General features: G+C 53.9%; 1 protein-coding gene across 1 annotated transcript in view; it reads left to right on the forward strand.

Annotated features, from left to right (window-relative positions):
• The first annotated feature begins 400 nt into the window (after positions 1-400).
• Positions 401-16444, forward strand: part of SORL1 (sortilin related receptor 1) — a 40062-nt gene continuing 24018 nt past the window's right edge. The window contains exons 1-21 of the mRNA XM_053997069.1: positions 401-505; positions 809-934; positions 1199-1360; positions 2122-2189; positions 2442-2622; positions 4476-4577; positions 5290-5459; positions 5615-5807; positions 6031-6148; positions 6631-6704; positions 8306-8394; positions 8510-8688; positions 9639-9825; positions 10804-10932; positions 11175-11260; positions 12842-13014; positions 13201-13332; positions 13462-13553; positions 14182-14428; positions 14858-14996; positions 16206-16379. Coding sequence (XP_053853044.1) covers positions 416-505; positions 809-934; positions 1199-1360; positions 2122-2189; positions 2442-2622; positions 4476-4577; positions 5290-5459; positions 5615-5807; positions 6031-6148; positions 6631-6704; positions 8306-8394; positions 8510-8688; positions 9639-9825; positions 10804-10932; positions 11175-11260; positions 12842-13014; positions 13201-13332; positions 13462-13553; positions 14182-14428; positions 14858-14996; positions 16206-16379 — 2911 coding nt within the window. The 5' untranslated portion in view covers positions 401-415. The remainder of the gene's footprint in view (positions 506-808; positions 935-1198; positions 1361-2121; positions 2190-2441; positions 2623-4475; positions 4578-5289; positions 5460-5614; positions 5808-6030; positions 6149-6630; positions 6705-8305; positions 8395-8509; positions 8689-9638; positions 9826-10803; positions 10933-11174; positions 11261-12841; positions 13015-13200; positions 13333-13461; positions 13554-14181; positions 14429-14857; positions 14997-16205; positions 16380-16444) is intronic.

Genomic DNA, 16444 nt, shown 5'->3' on the forward strand with positions numbered 1-16444 from the left:
CAGCTAAACCTCCCCTGAGGCAGCTCGAGGCAGTCCCTTGAGTCCTGTCACTGGTCACCAGAGAGAAGGGATGCCTGGCCCTCTGCTTCCCCGTGGTCTCATCAGCCTGGATTTGAAAACACTTCTCAGTCCTTGGTTTGAGTTTTCATTCTCATCATCTCCTGAATCCTGTTTGAGGAAGAATAAAAGGAAAACTTACCCCTGTAGGCATTTTCTGCCAACGTCTCCAGGAGAGATGCTGCTTTGAATGAGTTTTCCCAGTGTCTGGTATTTCCAAGGAATGAGTTTTCCCAGTCTGGTATTTCCAAGGAAGGGTGGCATGAGGGGATGTTAGCTGTCCCTGTGGGTGAGGCTGTGACTCAGGGTGTCCTTTTCCTTGGCACTGCAGGTCAGCCTCAACGATTCCCACAATCAGATGGTCGTTCACTGGGCAGGAGAGAAGAGCAACGTGATTGTGGCCTTGGCCAGGGACAGCCTGTCCTTGCTGGGTCCCAAAAACAGTGATGTAAGTAACACACCCTGGCCCTCTCCGGGTGCACCTTCTGCTTCTGGGCCAGGCAAGGTGATGGTGGCTGCTGAGCTACAGCCTGCCTTGCTCTTGTGTCCTGAGACACGCAAAAAAGGCCCACAAGTTTGGGTTCAGAGGCACAAAAATATTAAATATCCTCTGTGCTTCCCACCGGGTTCAAGGCATGGTTGGGAAAATCTCAAATCTTTCCCCGCCTTGTAGCTCACTGAATTTTCACCAAATCTGTCAGAAGGGAGCTCAGAACTTTGTTCTTCTCATTGTGGGGCTTCTCCTTTGCAGGTTTATGTGTCCTATGACTATGGGAAGAGTTTTAAGAAGATTTCGGAGAGGTTCAGCTTCGATGGGGGGAACAGCAGCGAGGTGGCCATCGCCCAGTTCTACCACAGCCCGGCTGACAACAAGAGGGTGAGGGGGACGTGGCAGCTGGGCCTTTGTCCCTCCTGTCACAGGGAGCCTGGACGCCCCTTGGGCTGTCCCTGGGGCAGAGGTGGCATGTGCCAGGCCCTTCTTGTGCCTTGGTGACGGTCAGAGTGTGGTGGGAGAGGGGCAAATTCTTCTCCTCCAAAGTTTGCCCTCCCAAAGGCTCCCCTGGGATGTGCACCTTCACTGCTGCCAGCCTGAGCTCCGCTCTGACCTTCTCTTCTCCCCTGTCTGTCCCTCCACTCCCAGTATATCTTTGTGGATGCCTTTGCCCCATACCTCTGGATCACCACCGACTTCTGCAACACCATCCAAGGCTTCTCCATTCCCTTCAGAGCAGCAGACCTCCTCCTGCACAGCAGGAACCCCAACCTCCTCTTGGGCTTCGACAGGTCTCACCCTAAAAAGCAGGTGAGCCCTTTGCTCAGGTGGGGAACCAGCATCCTACCCCTGCCCTGCTGTGATGTTCCTGTGGCCTCTTTTGTGTCCCACAGCTGGGAGCCGCTGTGCCTCGTGCCAGGGCCATGTGGCTTCATGCTTTGGCCATTCAGGGTGTCTGATCTCCCATGCAGAGCTGTCCAAATCGGCCAGGTCACCCCTTCCCTACAGTCTGTCCTGTTCTTACCTCTGGAGAGTGAGGATACAATACCTGCAGGCTGCCTGTCCTATTTCCCTTCCTTTTTCCTCCCTCCATGCTGCTCACAACCACATCCATCACCCCAGCTACTGTGGTCATAGCTCACCACAGAGCACTGACAGCTGAGGCAGGATGACCTCTGCAGTGTTTCATGTGGGCCTGTGGTTTGGCTTTGGGTCCTGAACGACAAATTGCTGCTTGAATACAAACACTTTTTTTTTTTTTTCCCTCTAGAGCTGTTGGGTAAATATTGAAAATAATTACAGCACCTTCAGATAGACACTGAGTAAAACCTAGAGGTGAAACAGTGGGAAATCCTTCTGGTAGAAGGCTAAAGGATGTTGTTGTGGTTTTTTGTTTTTTTTTTTTTTTGCTTTTTGGGTTGTCTATTATTAACAGAGAAGCTGCTGTTGCTCCAGGAGCTGCCACATGAAAAGTCAAGGGAGTAGCCATGGATGGACACATTGGGTCTCTTGAAGGACTGGGTCTGTTTGTGTCCCAGTCCTACTGGCATCTCTCACCTTTGTTGTTGCAGCTCTGGAAATCAGATGACTTTGGCCAGACCTGGATAATGATTCAGGAACACGTGAAGTCCTTTTCTTGGTATGTATTGCACCCAGCTCCTGTCTTCTCTCACTCCTCACCTCTTGCACTGTTTGCTGCCCTGTGGGAACCAAGAATCTGGGTCCCAGCCCCCTGCTCCCCTCACCCTGCACTGTGGGCACGTGGCACGGCAGGGTGGCAAGCGACAGCCACCCACACTGGCACCCAAGGGTGCTTCCCGTTCCCCCTACCCCATCTCCTTGCTCCTGCTGCCTTCTTCTCCAACCCCACCACGTCCCCTGTCCTCCCCAGGGGGGTTGAGCCCTACGACAAGCCCACCACGGTGTACATCGAGCGGCACGAGCCCTCGGGGGCCTCCACGGTCATCCGCAGCACAGACTTCTTCCAGAGCCGGGAGAACAAGGACATAATCCTGGAAGATGTTGAGGACTTCCAGCTCAGGGACAAATACATGTTTGCAACCAAGTCCGTGGTGAGTGAGGCGCGAGGAATTCACTGCCGGGGGTTGATGTGGCGCAGGACCACAGCGGGCAAGAGCGTCTGCCAGGGATGGTGCCGCTCTCTGCTGCACCTCACAGCCTTCAGACCGCAGTGGCTTGTCACAGGGGTGTCACCCGGCCTGCCAGCAGCTGCCACCCCCTGCGGGCTCACAGCAGTGGCTGCCCGTGCCGCTCTCCCAGTGGTGTTTCCATAGCCCTGCCTCGGGCAGGCTGGGCAGAAGTAGGTCAGCCTGCAGAGGGCTGGGACCCGGGGAAAAGCACAGGATGGCAGGGTGGGGGTGGCAGGGGAAGGGGGATGTGGCTCGGCAGCTCGGTGGTTAAAGGAGATTGTCAGAGGAGATTACCATCAAACGTGGACTGGGTCCAAGCAGCCTAATGTGCTCCGGCCTGGAAAGAAAGCTGCATTTTCAGTCTGCTTGCCTAGGAAAAGAGGATGTGGGTGAGCAAAAGTGATCTTTTGGTCCCTCTGCAGCCAGAGGCTCTCTGTGATTTTTACAGTTCTTGGCCAAATTCGAACAAACCTGAAAGAAAGCAAGAAAGTGTCTGTGCTTCCTCTGAGGGCCAGGCCTTTCTAGATCAGAAACAGCATCAGAGGGATAAAGTCCTGATCCTTCTAGAATGTAAGGGGCAGCTTTCTTTTCAGAAGATGCATTTCTGCCCTGCAGCTGCCATCGAGTGCTTTAAGGAGGAGCCCTTTATTTAGGGGTGACTGCTGGCAGAACCAGGGAGGGTTTCCTCGGCAGTGAGTGATGGGTGTGCCACCTCCGGCCCCCTGAGCGGGCACAGCGGTGTCTGACAGAGGCAGGGAACATTTGCAGAGCAATTTCAGTTTCTCAGAAGTCTCTCTTGCAGGTAGTACAGCCTGTAACTCCCAGGGCCCGGCCCCTTGGCGCTGTGCCTGCTCTGTGGTTTGCAGGAGATTTTATCGAGGGCTCGGTGCTGGTGTAGGGTGAAACACTGGGGGTGGTTTGTGTTTCTGCAGAGAAGCCACTGAGCTCAGGGACAGCATCCTGAAAGCTTGAGGAGGGTTTGGGCACCATTTGGGGGTGCTTTGGAGCTTTTACTGCTTCTGGAGCACTCAGGGGCCGCCGGGCAGCACGCGCTGCTTCCTCCTGCAGCTGTAATGACTAAACATCAATAAAATCACCCGAATTCCACACCACAGCAAGCACTGCTGGGAAACACTGAGACAGAGGGAGGCTGGCTGCAAACCCCTCATTCGGGAATCACATCCCCAGGTGTGGAATGAGGCCTCCACGCCTGCCTGCAGCAGGGACAGTGCTGGGGGAAGGACAGGCTGGGTGGCAGCGGCACCCAGGGCTCTGACTTCTGCTCCTTTCCGTGGGAGGCACGGTTGCTTAGTGATACAGAGGCTGGGGATAAAAAAAAAAAAACCAAAAAAAAAAAAACCAGGCCGCTTATTTTTGGAGCCTAGATCTGGGTTTAGGTCCTCGCCATTGGCATCCTGTATGAAATAGGTTGCCCCCAGCTTTTTTACTTTCTCGGCTTCGCACCGGTGCCTTTCGTTTTGCACAAATTGGTAAAAATAGGAAGGAAAGGTCAGTGTGAGGAGAAAGGAGGAATTAAACCCAGCCTCCTTACCCCCACCCAGCTGACCAGGAAGGAGAGTTTGTCTCCTTGCTCAGCCTTAGCTGTGGAAATTTAAACCCTGAGCGGGGATCACTGCTCCCAGCATCGGGCAGCTGCCACGCTTTGCCCTCATGCAGGGAGGGAGAAGTCCCAGGCACTGGGTGATCCCAGTGGAGATGAGGGTGATTTTTTTGGGGTGAGAGCCCCTCCTAACGTGTCCTTGTGCTCTGCACAGCGTTTGCTGGGCAGCTCACAGCCCCCCTCGGTCCAGCTCTGGGTCTCCTTCAACCGCAAGCCCATGCGGGTGGCACAGTTCGTTACCAAGCATCCAATTAAGGTAAGTGGTGCTTCCTGAGCAGCTTCCCAGCTCCCTGCCTTGCCAAGGACACCCTGTGGTGCCAGCAGCAGCTCCAGATGCTGCAGGAGAGGGAGGGGACCTTGTATGACCCTGCTAGGGGGTGGCAGAGCAAAGGCTCATGTTGGGATGATCTCGTGGTTTACACGATGGCACCTGGACAGTCACTGGGGATAGGGGCTGGCAGCAAAGCCCAGACACCAGAGAGGGGCTGGTCCTACTGCTCTGACTCTGCTTTTGGGGATTTCACCTCTTCCCATGCTGTGGGGTGCGCTGTCATGACCTGGAGCATCCAATTCTTGCAGGCTGAAGAAGCCCAGGGCACCGCCAGGGCTTGCAAAGAGTCCCTGATGCATGAACCAGGCATGCTGTGGTGTTCCCAGGCTGGTGGGGATGAAGGAGGGCACAAGAAGCAAGTTTTGGTGCTTGGCAGAGCACTGGGGTGTGCTCCCAGCCTCAGGAGGGGCCAGAGATCCAGCACACATGGGGCCTGGCAACCAGTGCTGCTTCCAGGGGGCTTTGCAGGGTGGAGGATGGGAATCACTGTGGGGGGAACACAACAGAAAAAAGCAAAGTGGAGATTTTCCACCTGCTGAGTGGAAAAAATACAAAAAAGTGGAAGCAAGCTAAGAGGAAATCCAAATCCTCCCCGTGTGCACACACACACATGAAGCCTGTTCTTTGTGGCCCAAAGGAATATTACATCGCTGATGCCTCGGAGGACCAGGTGTTTGTGTGTGTCAGCCACGACAACAACCGCACCAACCTCTACATCTCGGAGGCTGAGGGCCTGAAGTTCTCCCTGTCTCTAGAAAATGTGCTCTACTACAGCCCAGGGGGAGCTGGCAGCGACACCTTGGTCAGGTAGGACAGGACTCACCCCATGACAAATGAGAACATCGACCAAAATCCGCGATTTTTGGCTGTGCCGGGTCAAGGCGTCACCTTTGCCTGGCAATCCCCCACACCCCCAGACTGACGGGGGAAGGGGTTCAATTTCCATTCCGCCCACCCTGCAGGTACTTCGCCAACGAGCCCTTCGCGGATTTCCACCGCGTGGAGGGCGTGCGGGGCGTCTACATCGCCACGCTGATCAACGGCTCCTTCAGCGAGGAGAACATGCGCTCCGTCATCACCTTCGACAAGGGCGGCACCTGGGAGCTGCTCCAGCCCCCCACGCAGACCCGTTACGGGGAGCACATCGACTGCCAGGTACCACGGCGGGGTGGGACAGGGAGAAGACCCCCAAGAGTGGCATTTGGGGATGCGGTTTATTGGTGATGGGCTTGGTGATCTTGGAGGTGTTTTCACTCCATGAAAAGAGGTTAGAGCAGCAATGCCACCATGAGGGAGTCCCTCCTGGCCTGTCCAAGCAGAGAGGGCTGGACTAGCCAGGATGAGGGATGGATGTTAACCCACTGTTCTGCTTTCCCAGTTGTCCCAGGGCTGCTCTCTCCACCTGGCCCAGCGCCTCAGCCAGCTGCTGAACTTCCAGCTGCGCAGGATGCCCATTCTCTCCAAGGAGTCAGCGCCAGGACTGATCATTGCCACCGGTACCGCTTTTCCCTTGCCTTGGGGGGTGTTGTTGCCAGGCAGTATTTAGTTTGTACAAGCAGGTTATAAAATGCAATTAAATGGTGCATTTTGCTGTCCTTTCTCTGCTGCAGTCCCCACACAGTAATTACAGAATGAACATTTCACTGCAGCACAGAGATGTGAGAAACCTGCTCTGTTCTGATCCTCTCTCCTGATCGTCGTGAAGGGCTTCTTGAAGATTCAGAAATTCCTGTTTGTCTCGCTCTGTTACTGAAGAACGCACACATTTTGTTTAATCATGTTTGTAGCCATGGGTTTTCCCCCCATCTGCTTTTAAAACTTGTAATAGTCCTTGAAATATTTGCTTTTGAAGGGATTAATTTATAGTGTGAAAAATCGTCTCCTCAATCACAGATAAAAATAGTTTGGAGGTGTCTGGCTTCCTTTTAAGCAATCACTTTGCATTCCTCAAGAAGGATGATTTCTCCCATTCTCCCAGGCTCTGTTGGCAAGAACATGGCAAGGAAAACCAATGTTTATGTCTCGAGCAGTGCTGGAGCAAGGTGGAGAGAGGTAAGGCTGCTCTTACACCTGCCAGATCAGCCAGCGTGGTGGGGGAACAGGAAGAATTTTGGCAGCAGTATAGATGAGTTACGTTAAAGGTGATTTCATATGAATGCAAGAGTTGGAAGGTGCTCAATGCCTTAAAACGAGGGAAAAAGGATTTTAGATGAAGGACCAGGTGTGGGTTGGTTGGAGATGAACCTCTGGTGTAGATGGTGGATTCAGACACAGGAGAGCTCCCTCCTCTGTTTTTCCTTTACACCTGGCAGGACTTTTCCTCAGCACAGGGCATTTGGTGTCTTTTAGATGGGACTGACAGCCAGGACTTTGTGTGTGAGAGTGTTTGGAGAGGCTCTGGCTTCTTCCAGAGAAGTGGGATGCTGCCCTGGGTTTATGGGGAGTTTGCTGCTGTTTACTGAGTGGATGTTCTGGTCTGTGGCAGTGTTTGTGGTGTGCCTGTGCACTCTGCAGCCAGTGTGATGTGGTATTCCAACATCTGCAAGCTATTTATTCCTGGGAACTGAACAGCCTCCTTCTCCCCCCGTGACTGCTGTGTGGTCGGGGTGAGGTCTGGGCAGCTGCAGTGGGGCTGGGGACACGCCACAGGTCTGGCTGATGCCAAAGGTGGTTCAGAGGCTGCTCCTGGCTCCAAAACCCATCTGGAGAGCAGCCGTGGGGACCTGCAGCCAGGCAGGAGCTGACAGATGGGGCAGGGTATCCAAAACCAGAGACTTTCAGGTGCCAAGCCCCACAGGTTTGCCTTGGAGTGCAGTTAAAACACTTTGAGCAAGCGTTGATCCAAAGCTACTGATCCTGTATCATGAGCAGAGGTGCAGAATGACCCAGCAGTGGAGCTGAGAAGCAGCACCACAACTCCTCCTGCCCAGCTTTGGCCAGCAGCAGGCAGGGAGGCTCGCTGCTCTGCAGAGCACTGGGGTGATTTCACAGCCCAGAGAAGAAAGGAACAATGCATTCAGTGCCCTGTGTAAGAATGTCCCCAAGTGTGACAGCACGTCCTGTGAGCAGGGTCTGGCATGGACATGCTCCCTGTTTTCATCCCGAGGTGCTCTGGGCTCCCTGGGTGGGAAAGCAAAGCTGATTGTGTGCAGGAGGTGTAGGTGAGCATGAGATCCAAGCTTCTTGCCATGGATGAATTGTCTCCAGGGCTTGTTCCTGCATGCCATGGCCCCACTTCTCTCTGAACATTCACAAGACCTTCCACAGCCTGAGGGCCAACTTCTCTGCAGTCCTGGGATGGCCACAAGGCACTGCTGGGTGTCAGGAAAGCCTCACAGAGGTGACAAATGAGAGGAGGAGTGATGGACTCTGGATTTGTGTCATGGCGCTTCTTCCACTGATTCTTTCCCTGCACAGAGCACAGGAGGAGCAGAGTCCAGGGCTCAGGGCAGCTTTTACACACATCTCTTAGGGGAAATGGGCTGGCTATTCCCATCTGCAGATGGTGTCCCATAAACTCTGGAACCTCTGGTGTCTCCAGATACTTGATTTGGCCGAGGCTGAAGCATTAGCTTGGCTCAGGCAGAGTTTCTGACAGAGCCATTTCCATTCAGCACAGCTCTGATCACCCCTTAGCACTGTCTCTCTTCCAGGCACTGTCTGGACCCCACTACTACACCTGGGGTGACCACGGTGGAATTCTGGTGGCCATTGCCCAAGGCACCGAGACAGACCAGCTCAAGTGAGTGTCAGGGCACAGGGACTGCCTCTGCTGCTCGGGCTGGGCATGGCAGAGAGTGCCCTGCAGCAGGCAGGACATGCCCCTGGCATCTCTCCCAATCTCCTTCTTTGTGCAGGTACAGCACAAACGAAGGGGAAACCTGGAAAGTGTTCACATTCTCGGAGAAGCCGGTGTTTGTGTACGGCCTCCTGACCGAGCCTGGAGAGAAGAGCACCATATTCACCATCTTTGGCTCCTACAAGGAGAATGGCCACAGCTGGCTGATCCTGCAGATCAACACCACTGACGTGCTGGGTAAGGGGATGGGTGGCAGAGCCATCTGTGGGGTGGCTCTGCAGGTAGGAGAGAGGGCATCTCCTCATGCCCTGTCCCAGGTGTCTCATGCCCATGTGGACACAGCTGCTGAAGGCTCTCGTGTGCCCTGTGCTCTCCCTGTATTCCTTCCCTCCTCACTGAGGAATTTGTTGAAAAGGAAAGGGGAAAAAAAAATTCCTTCTGAAGGCTTGTGCCTATGAATGTTTTATAACCCATTTCAGCTTTGATTGCGAGGCAGCATTTTAATCAAAGCACAGTTAAACCCAGCAGAGGAATTTGCTTGACTAAAATTTATCACCGATTCCCTTGACGTTTTGTTGGGAGTGGATCTGTTTGGTAACCAGAACGACTTCATTCAGATTCCCTGTCACTGCCACGGAGCTGCCTGTTCCCTCCTGTCACCGCGTGCCGCTGCACGCTCCCAGCTGGAGTGCTCCTTGCCTGCCTTTCCCTGTGGGACAGGGCTGGGGCCTTGCACTTTGGGGGAAGTTTTGTGCCAGGGGAGGGTGGAGAGGGGAGGGAATCACAGAATGAACTAGGTTGGAAAAGACCTTTGGCTGGAAAAGACCCTCCACATCCTCATCACCTAAACCATGGCACAAGTGCCACCTCCTGTCTTGTTTTAAACACCTCCAGGGATGGTGACTCCATCCCCTCCCTGGGCAGGTGATTCCAGTGCCCAATCCCTCTTTCAGTGAAGAATTTTTCCCTGATGTCCAACCTAAACTTCCCCTGGCACAGCTTAAGGCTGTGTCCCCTCGTTCTGTCAGTGGCTGCCTGGGACAAGAGCCGTTCCTGTGGTGTGGGGCTGGATGCCAGCACGCCTGCCACTCCTGGCTACCCAGGGACATCAGCATCTCTCTGTCTTTAATCCTGGGGTGCTGCAAATGCTGCACCTTTCAGCACCCCAACCTTGTTTCTCCTCTCAGGGGTCCCTTGCACAGAGAATGACTACAAGCTGTGGTCACCCTCGGACGAGCGAGGCAATGAATGTTTGCTGGGGCATAAAACCGTTTTCAAGAGGAGGACTCCTCATGCGACCTGCTTCAACGGGGAAGATTTTGACAGACCTGTCATGGTCTCCAACTGCTCTTGTACGAGGGAGGACTTTGAATGGTAAAATACCAATTAATTTCTTCTAGTCTGGATTGTAAATCCAAGATAAGTATCTGTGACCAATCGCTCCGAGTGAACAAACATCCAATTTACGTAGCTCGGAATGTCGCTGCTTCATTTTATAGCAGAGAGGAAACTAAACAGACTGAAAACATCCTTTCATTAATAACAGGGCATGAGACTTAATGAATGTCTTTAGAGCCTTTTGGGAGCCTCTGAAAGGTTCCATGGAAGAGGGAAGTATTGTTAATCCATCACCTTCCAAACGATAATGGGTAATTTCCCATCACAGACAGAGATCCACTAAAAATCCTTGTGATTCTGTAGCCACAGGGGTGCAGCTGGCCCTGCTATTGCCCTTTGACTGCAATTCCCACAATCCTGACACTGCTTTCAGGATCAGGAAACACGCTCTGGCAACCTGATGCAAAGGTTTGGGGTTAGGAAGGGAACTGCTTTCCAGGGACTGGGCTTTCAGTGGAGCTCACACCAGGCTGCTCCTGTCTGATGCTGTCAGATGGCTCACCACGAGCAGACTGAGAGCAGGGCTGGTGGGAGCCTGCCTCAGAATTCAGCCCTGGGCTCCCTACAAAATCCCACTGACAAAACCTCTCTCTCCCACAGTGTTTTCCAAAGAACAGCCGCACTGTAACTCCCATTTTACCAGCAGGACAGCCGAGAGACAGAGCAGTGACCCGAGCCAGCTAAGCAGCAGGACTGGGGCTTGCAGCCAGCTTTGCAGAGCACACTGGCTCAGCTCTGCCTCGCTGCCTCACCTTCCCCAGCCTGCCCAGCCACTGGCAAAGCTGATTTGCAAAGTGTTCTTGAAACATCCTGTCTGGCTCGGAGATGTTCTGATAATGAATGACTGGTCACTTTGGGTTCTTAAAAATTCTATGCAAAAATAGACTCATGGTATAGCATGGCTGCATTTTTTGCTTTTCCCTGTCCCTCCCTATGTCTTTCTTCTCCTTGCAGTGATTTTGGCTTCAAGCTGAGCGATGACTTATCCTTAGAAGTTTGTGTCCCTGACCCTGAGTTTGCTGGGAAACCCTACGACCCACCAGTCCCTTGCCCTGTTGGCTCAACCTACAGGAAGACTCGAGGGTATGTGCTGTGCTTGGGAGGGCAACCTGATATTCCAAGTGCTGGAATTTTCTTACTGGTGATTAAAAAAAAAACCCCAAACAACCACAAAACCCACAAGAGTGGCAGCAAACAAACAGCATGTTAGGACATACGTGGCAATTAAACACCACAGCTTATTCTGGCTGCACAGGGTGGTTTGTTCACAGGTTGTTTGTTTTTTTTTTTTCATGGAATAAACTGCCTGGCTCTGTGTGTTGCAGCTACAGAAAGATCTCTGGGGACACTTGCACGGGTGGAGACATCGAGTCGCGGCTGGAGGGGGAGCTGGTGCCGTGCCCGCTGGCGGGTGAGTGTGTGCGGGATCTGCTCTGGGCACAAGGGCTCCATTCATAAAACCTTTGGCTGGTGCCTGAGGGACCAGGCACAGAGTCCCAGAGGGCTCTCAGACAAAACCTGTGACACAGGAGCCTGGGTGGGTTACAAATCGCCCTCTCCTGTCCTGTGGTCAGAGCTTCTGAGGGTCCTGCTCAGGAGCAGTGTCTGCCCACAGTGCAGAGCCCTCTGAAGCCCTCAGGGGCAGGCTGGAGGCAGGAACCCCTTCATCCTGGTCACGTCCTTGCTGTAGCTGGCTTGAACCCAACCAGAAAGACAGGAATTAGATCAAAGACACCCCCATCCTCGGGAAAGTCCCCTTGGGAAGGTCCCACTCTGAGACAGCGACCACGTGCAGCTGAACGATGGCCCTTTGGGGTCAGACCAGGGCAGGCCTTCATCCCTCACACCTGTGCCTGCCAGAATTCACCCCCCCAACCTTATTTTCTCCTCTGGAACGTACAAGGCACTGTAGCAGTCCCGTGCCCCTGTGCTGCCAGAGTTATTTGCATTCTGCTCATTAGAGCTTTAATTTAATCTGCCGTCACGAGCTGCGTGATCAGCATTGCTGCTTGCTGCAGCTCCAGAGCCTCAGGCAGGGCAGGGGCTCATGGAAGGGCTGGGGAGCTGAGCAGAGCAGCCAGACCCACCAGCAGCAGGTTCCCCTGCACGGCCCTAAATTTTTTCAGCGCGCCAAAGATATTCCAGGTGCGGAACGGCACGGGGAGGCATCCCCTGTGCTGGGACTCCTGCCAGCTCTGCACTCAGCATTACTCCTGACACGTTATTCACTCCTCTGAGCCCTCCTGAGCTATTTGGAGAGCTGTGTTGGGCATGCTGAGAAGGGCCCTGCTGATTGCAAAGTAAACCTGCTGTCCCCACCGGGCCGGCCTTTGAAGTGCCGTGTTCCCAGAGATCGTCTCGGGATCCGTGCTGGCTCGCTCCATGGTAACACTTTCATGTGCAGGATCTGTTTCATATCTCCCTATAATCTCATTAGGGATGCACAGCCAGAGTTACTTACTGACATTAGCTCTACTCATTAATAGCATTATTGGACTTGACCGGTGGTGGGATAATGCCCGGGAGACTTTGTCCTGGACCAGGATCCCATTACCTGGATTCGGCTCCATTCGGAAACAAAACCCACTCTGGGATATTTCCTGGGGGCCAGTGTCCCTGAGGACTTGCAGAGTTGCATCACTCCCACTCTTTTTAAGGTTGGGTTTTTTTGAGGAAGAGGAGATCAGTATTTTGTTCCCCATTGGCAGCACTACAGTGGGAAGAAAGGGGTCGGGGCAGGTTCTGTGCCTCCTCCACCTCCACCTCCTCCTCCTCCTCCTCCTCCTCCTCCTAGACCAGACAATGCCCACAGTGTGTGCCCGGTCCCATGTGAGGCTATTACCACATTCCCATTAACCTAATCCCACTGAGACAAAGGCTCTTTGCCTCCCCGAGGTGCTAAAACCACGGGTGAAAAAAACACCTGCTATTTTCTTTATTTTGCCCCTGGAGTAGCCAAAAACGGCCACTAAATAAGGCACTGTTGTTGCAGAGGAGAACGAGTTCATTCTCTACGCCACCCGCTACTCCATCCACCGCTACGACCTCGCCTCGGGCGTCAGCGAGGAGCTGCCCCTGGCCGGGCTCAGGGGGGCTGTGGCCCTGGATTTTGACTACGAGCACAACTGCCTGTACTGGGCTGATGTCACTCTGGACATCATCCAGGTGAGCCGGGAGCTGGGAGGCATCACCTCCTTGCCACCCGGGTGTTGCATCCACACCCTGAAATGCAAATGTTTGTCCTGGTACTCCTCCCCTCCGAGCTGTCTGTCACCTGGCCTTCAGGCTTCAGGCAGTTCCTCCACCTGCCTGAATCAGAAAAAATTCTGATTATTTTTATTTTTTTCCCAGCGTCTCTGTCTCAACGGCAGCTCTGGGCAGGAAATAATCATAAGCACTGGGTTGGAGACAGTGGAAGCTTTGGCTTTTGAGCCTCTCAGCCAACTGCTCTACTGGGTCAACGCTGGGATTCCCAAAATCGAGGTACAGCTCTGCCTACCCGTGGCAGTGCATGTTTTATTAAGGGGCAGTAATAGCCTGTCACAGATTTTGTGTCGCTTCAAGCAGTGCCAGTAGCAAACACACCTGCCCTGGCTTTGGTTTTGGGTCTAGGTTGCCAATCCAGATGGAGACCTGAGACTCACCGTCCTCAACTCCTCGATACTGGAGCGACCCAGAGCCCTGGCTCTGGTTCCCCGAGATGGGTAAGAAAGGAAACGTCACAAGTATTTCCCTGCTATTCCCAAGGGATACTGCTGCTCCTTCACCACATCCTCCTTAGGGAGGACAGCTTGGTGAGGTGAAACTGGGGACAGGCACTGCACAGTCCTGCCCTGTGGAGCCCACTGTCACCACTGCATCCCCAACTGAGGCACCAGCTCCCTCAGAGCACAGATCACCAACAATTATTCATTCCTACCCATACATATCAATTAGTAAATAACTTTTCCTGCCTGTAAAACTGGTCTGGTCAGTGGGGAAAGCTGCAGTGATGCGTGAGAAACTGAGCTGTGCTCAAATTCAGGAGCCACATTCGAGTTACATCTTTCTGGGGTTTGGCCTCGGCTGCGAATGTAAGCTCTGACAAACCAAAGCAGTTCATGGCGAGGTAACCTGCAGCTGCACTCCCACCACAGAGCTTGCAGCTCAAAAGCCTCTGTGCTGCTCATAAATCTGCTGGTGGTGTTCGTTAGAATTGCAGAGCTCCCTGTTCAAAGGCATGTGGAGCAAGAGACGCGGAATGTGAAGCATTCCAACCTCTGCCTCTCCTAACCTGGATCCTTTTGATGAGCTGCCGTGTGGATTTGGAGTAACCTCTCTGCCTGCTGCCAGGTTGATGTTCTGGACAGACTGGGGGGACTCCAGGGCTGGCATCTACAGAAGTGACATGGACGGGTCGCTGGCCGGGTGCATCGTCTCGGAGGGCGTGCGGTGGCCAAACGGCATTTCCGTGGATGACCACTGGATCTACTGGACTGAAGCCTACATGGACAGGATCGAGAGGGTGGATTTCAATGGGATGCAGAGATCTGTGATCCTGGACAGCCTCCCTCACCCCTATGCCATTGCTGTATTTAAGGTTTGTTTTCCACGTTGTCATTTTTAGCATGCAGGCTCTGAGGCTGGTGCTGGAGGAGCACGGAGCACGCTGAATTTGAAGGGTAGGGATGTGATTTGGAGCAGGCATGACACTTTGTCTCTCTGTCTGCTTCCCTGAAACATTCCCACAAATCCCTGCAACGAGCAGGCAAGTGCAGTCAAATCCAGGACCAACATTCCCAAGCAGCTGCACTGCAATGTTTGCCACTCAGCAGATCACTCTGTCACTCTCCTTCCTGCTCAAATCCCACCTCAGGCCTTCCTCTTCCTCTCCCCCTTGGGCTGGGGACACTTTTCACTCTCCATGTCCCCCCACATCCATTTTTTAGGGTGCTTAGTGCAGGTAGCACAGATGAGCACGGCCCTGGTGGTGCCTCTCCTCACACTAAGAGCCAAGCCTGTGTTTCAGAATGAAATCTACTGGAACGACTGGTCACAGCTGAGTATTTTCAGAGCATCCAAAACCAGCGGCTCCAGGATGGAGATCTTGGTCGGACGACTGAATGGGATCATGGATATGAAGATCTTTTACAGAGGAAAGACAACAGGTAATCATGCAGATATCCTCCCTGGGATCTGGAAATTGTTCATCCCCCATTTCCACAGGTTCCCAGCTCACTGGGCCATCCTGGCTTGCATTTCCTGACTACCAATTCCTGCAGGGCTTGAGGCTTTCAGGAATGAGTTTCGTGAGGGATATATATATATATATATATAGCAGAGATGCTCCCCAGGGAGAGAGCTCGTAGGGTAGTCAGCTGTGGTGGCACCTCATAGTTTATGTCACAGATCTTGGCTTTTCCATCTAAGTGTTGTATAGACCAAAAAACCACAGGATTTCAGGGCTGTACCAACTTTGTCCTCCATTAATCATCTGTCTGCGTTGTGACAAGGCAGTGCTGACCCCCGTGGGCTGTTTATACCCATTTTCAGATGGGTATCAGACCACTGAGGGGCTCTACCAGTCTCTGCAGGAGACTGGAGGGACAAGAGGCACTCTGGGGGTGTGACTAACATCCTTTGGTAGCCCTCCAAAGACACTCGGATGAGGTGTGTCCCTTAAAGGCCAATCTTTCCCCCTTAAGGGCCCTCAAACTCCCTGCAGATGGCTCTGGCCATTCCTAGGGGTGACCTCAGCACTCAGCCCTGCAGGGCTGGCTATCGAGGGGGTCTGAACCCAATGCAGGTGACACTGGGACTCCTGTGCCTCTGTCCTGGGCTGGCAGTGACACTGGGACTCCTGTGCCTCTGTCCTGGGCTGGCAGTGACACTGGGACTCCTGTGCCTCTGTCCTGGGCTGGCAGGTGACAGTGGGACTCCTGTGCCTCTGTCCTGGGCTGGCAGTGACACTGGGACTCCTGTGCCTCTGTCCTGGGCTGGCAGTGACACTGGGACTCCTGTGCCTCTGTCCTGGGCTGGCAGTGACACTGGGACTCCTGTGCCTCTGTCCTGTGGTGGCAGTGACACTGGGACTCCTGTGCCTCTGTCCTGGGCTGGCAGTGACACTGGGACTCCTGTGCCTCTGTCCTGGGCTGGCAGTGACACTGGGACTCCTGTGCCTCTGTCCTGGGCTGGCAGTGACACTGGGACTCCTGTGCCTCTGTCCTGTGGTGGCAGGTGGCAGTGGGACTCCTGTGCCTCTGTCCTGGGCTGGCAGTGACACTGGGACTCCTGTGCCTCTGTCCTGGGCTGGCAGTGACACTGGGACTCCTGTGCCTCTGTCCTGACACTGTTCCCTTCCTCCTGCCCTGCTCCAGGGCAGAACGCCTGCATCAGCAAGCCCTGCAGCCTGCTCTGCCTGCCCAGGTCCAACAACGGCCGCAGCTGCAAGTGCCCCGAGGGGGTGGCCAGCACGGTGCTGCCCAGCGGGGAGCTCAGGTGTGACTGTCCCCACGGCTACGCCATGAAGAACAACACCTGCATAAAGGAAGGTAAGGTCCTGCCTGGCTCTTGCTGCTGCTCAGTGCTCAGGTGGCTTCTGCCGTCACGAGAGGTC

Source organism: Vidua macroura, chromosome 22, assembly GCF_024509145.1.
Source record: "Vidua macroura isolate BioBank_ID:100142 chromosome 22, ASM2450914v1, whole genome shotgun sequence".
NCBI lineage: Eukaryota > Metazoa > Chordata > Aves > Passeriformes > Viduidae > Vidua > Vidua macroura.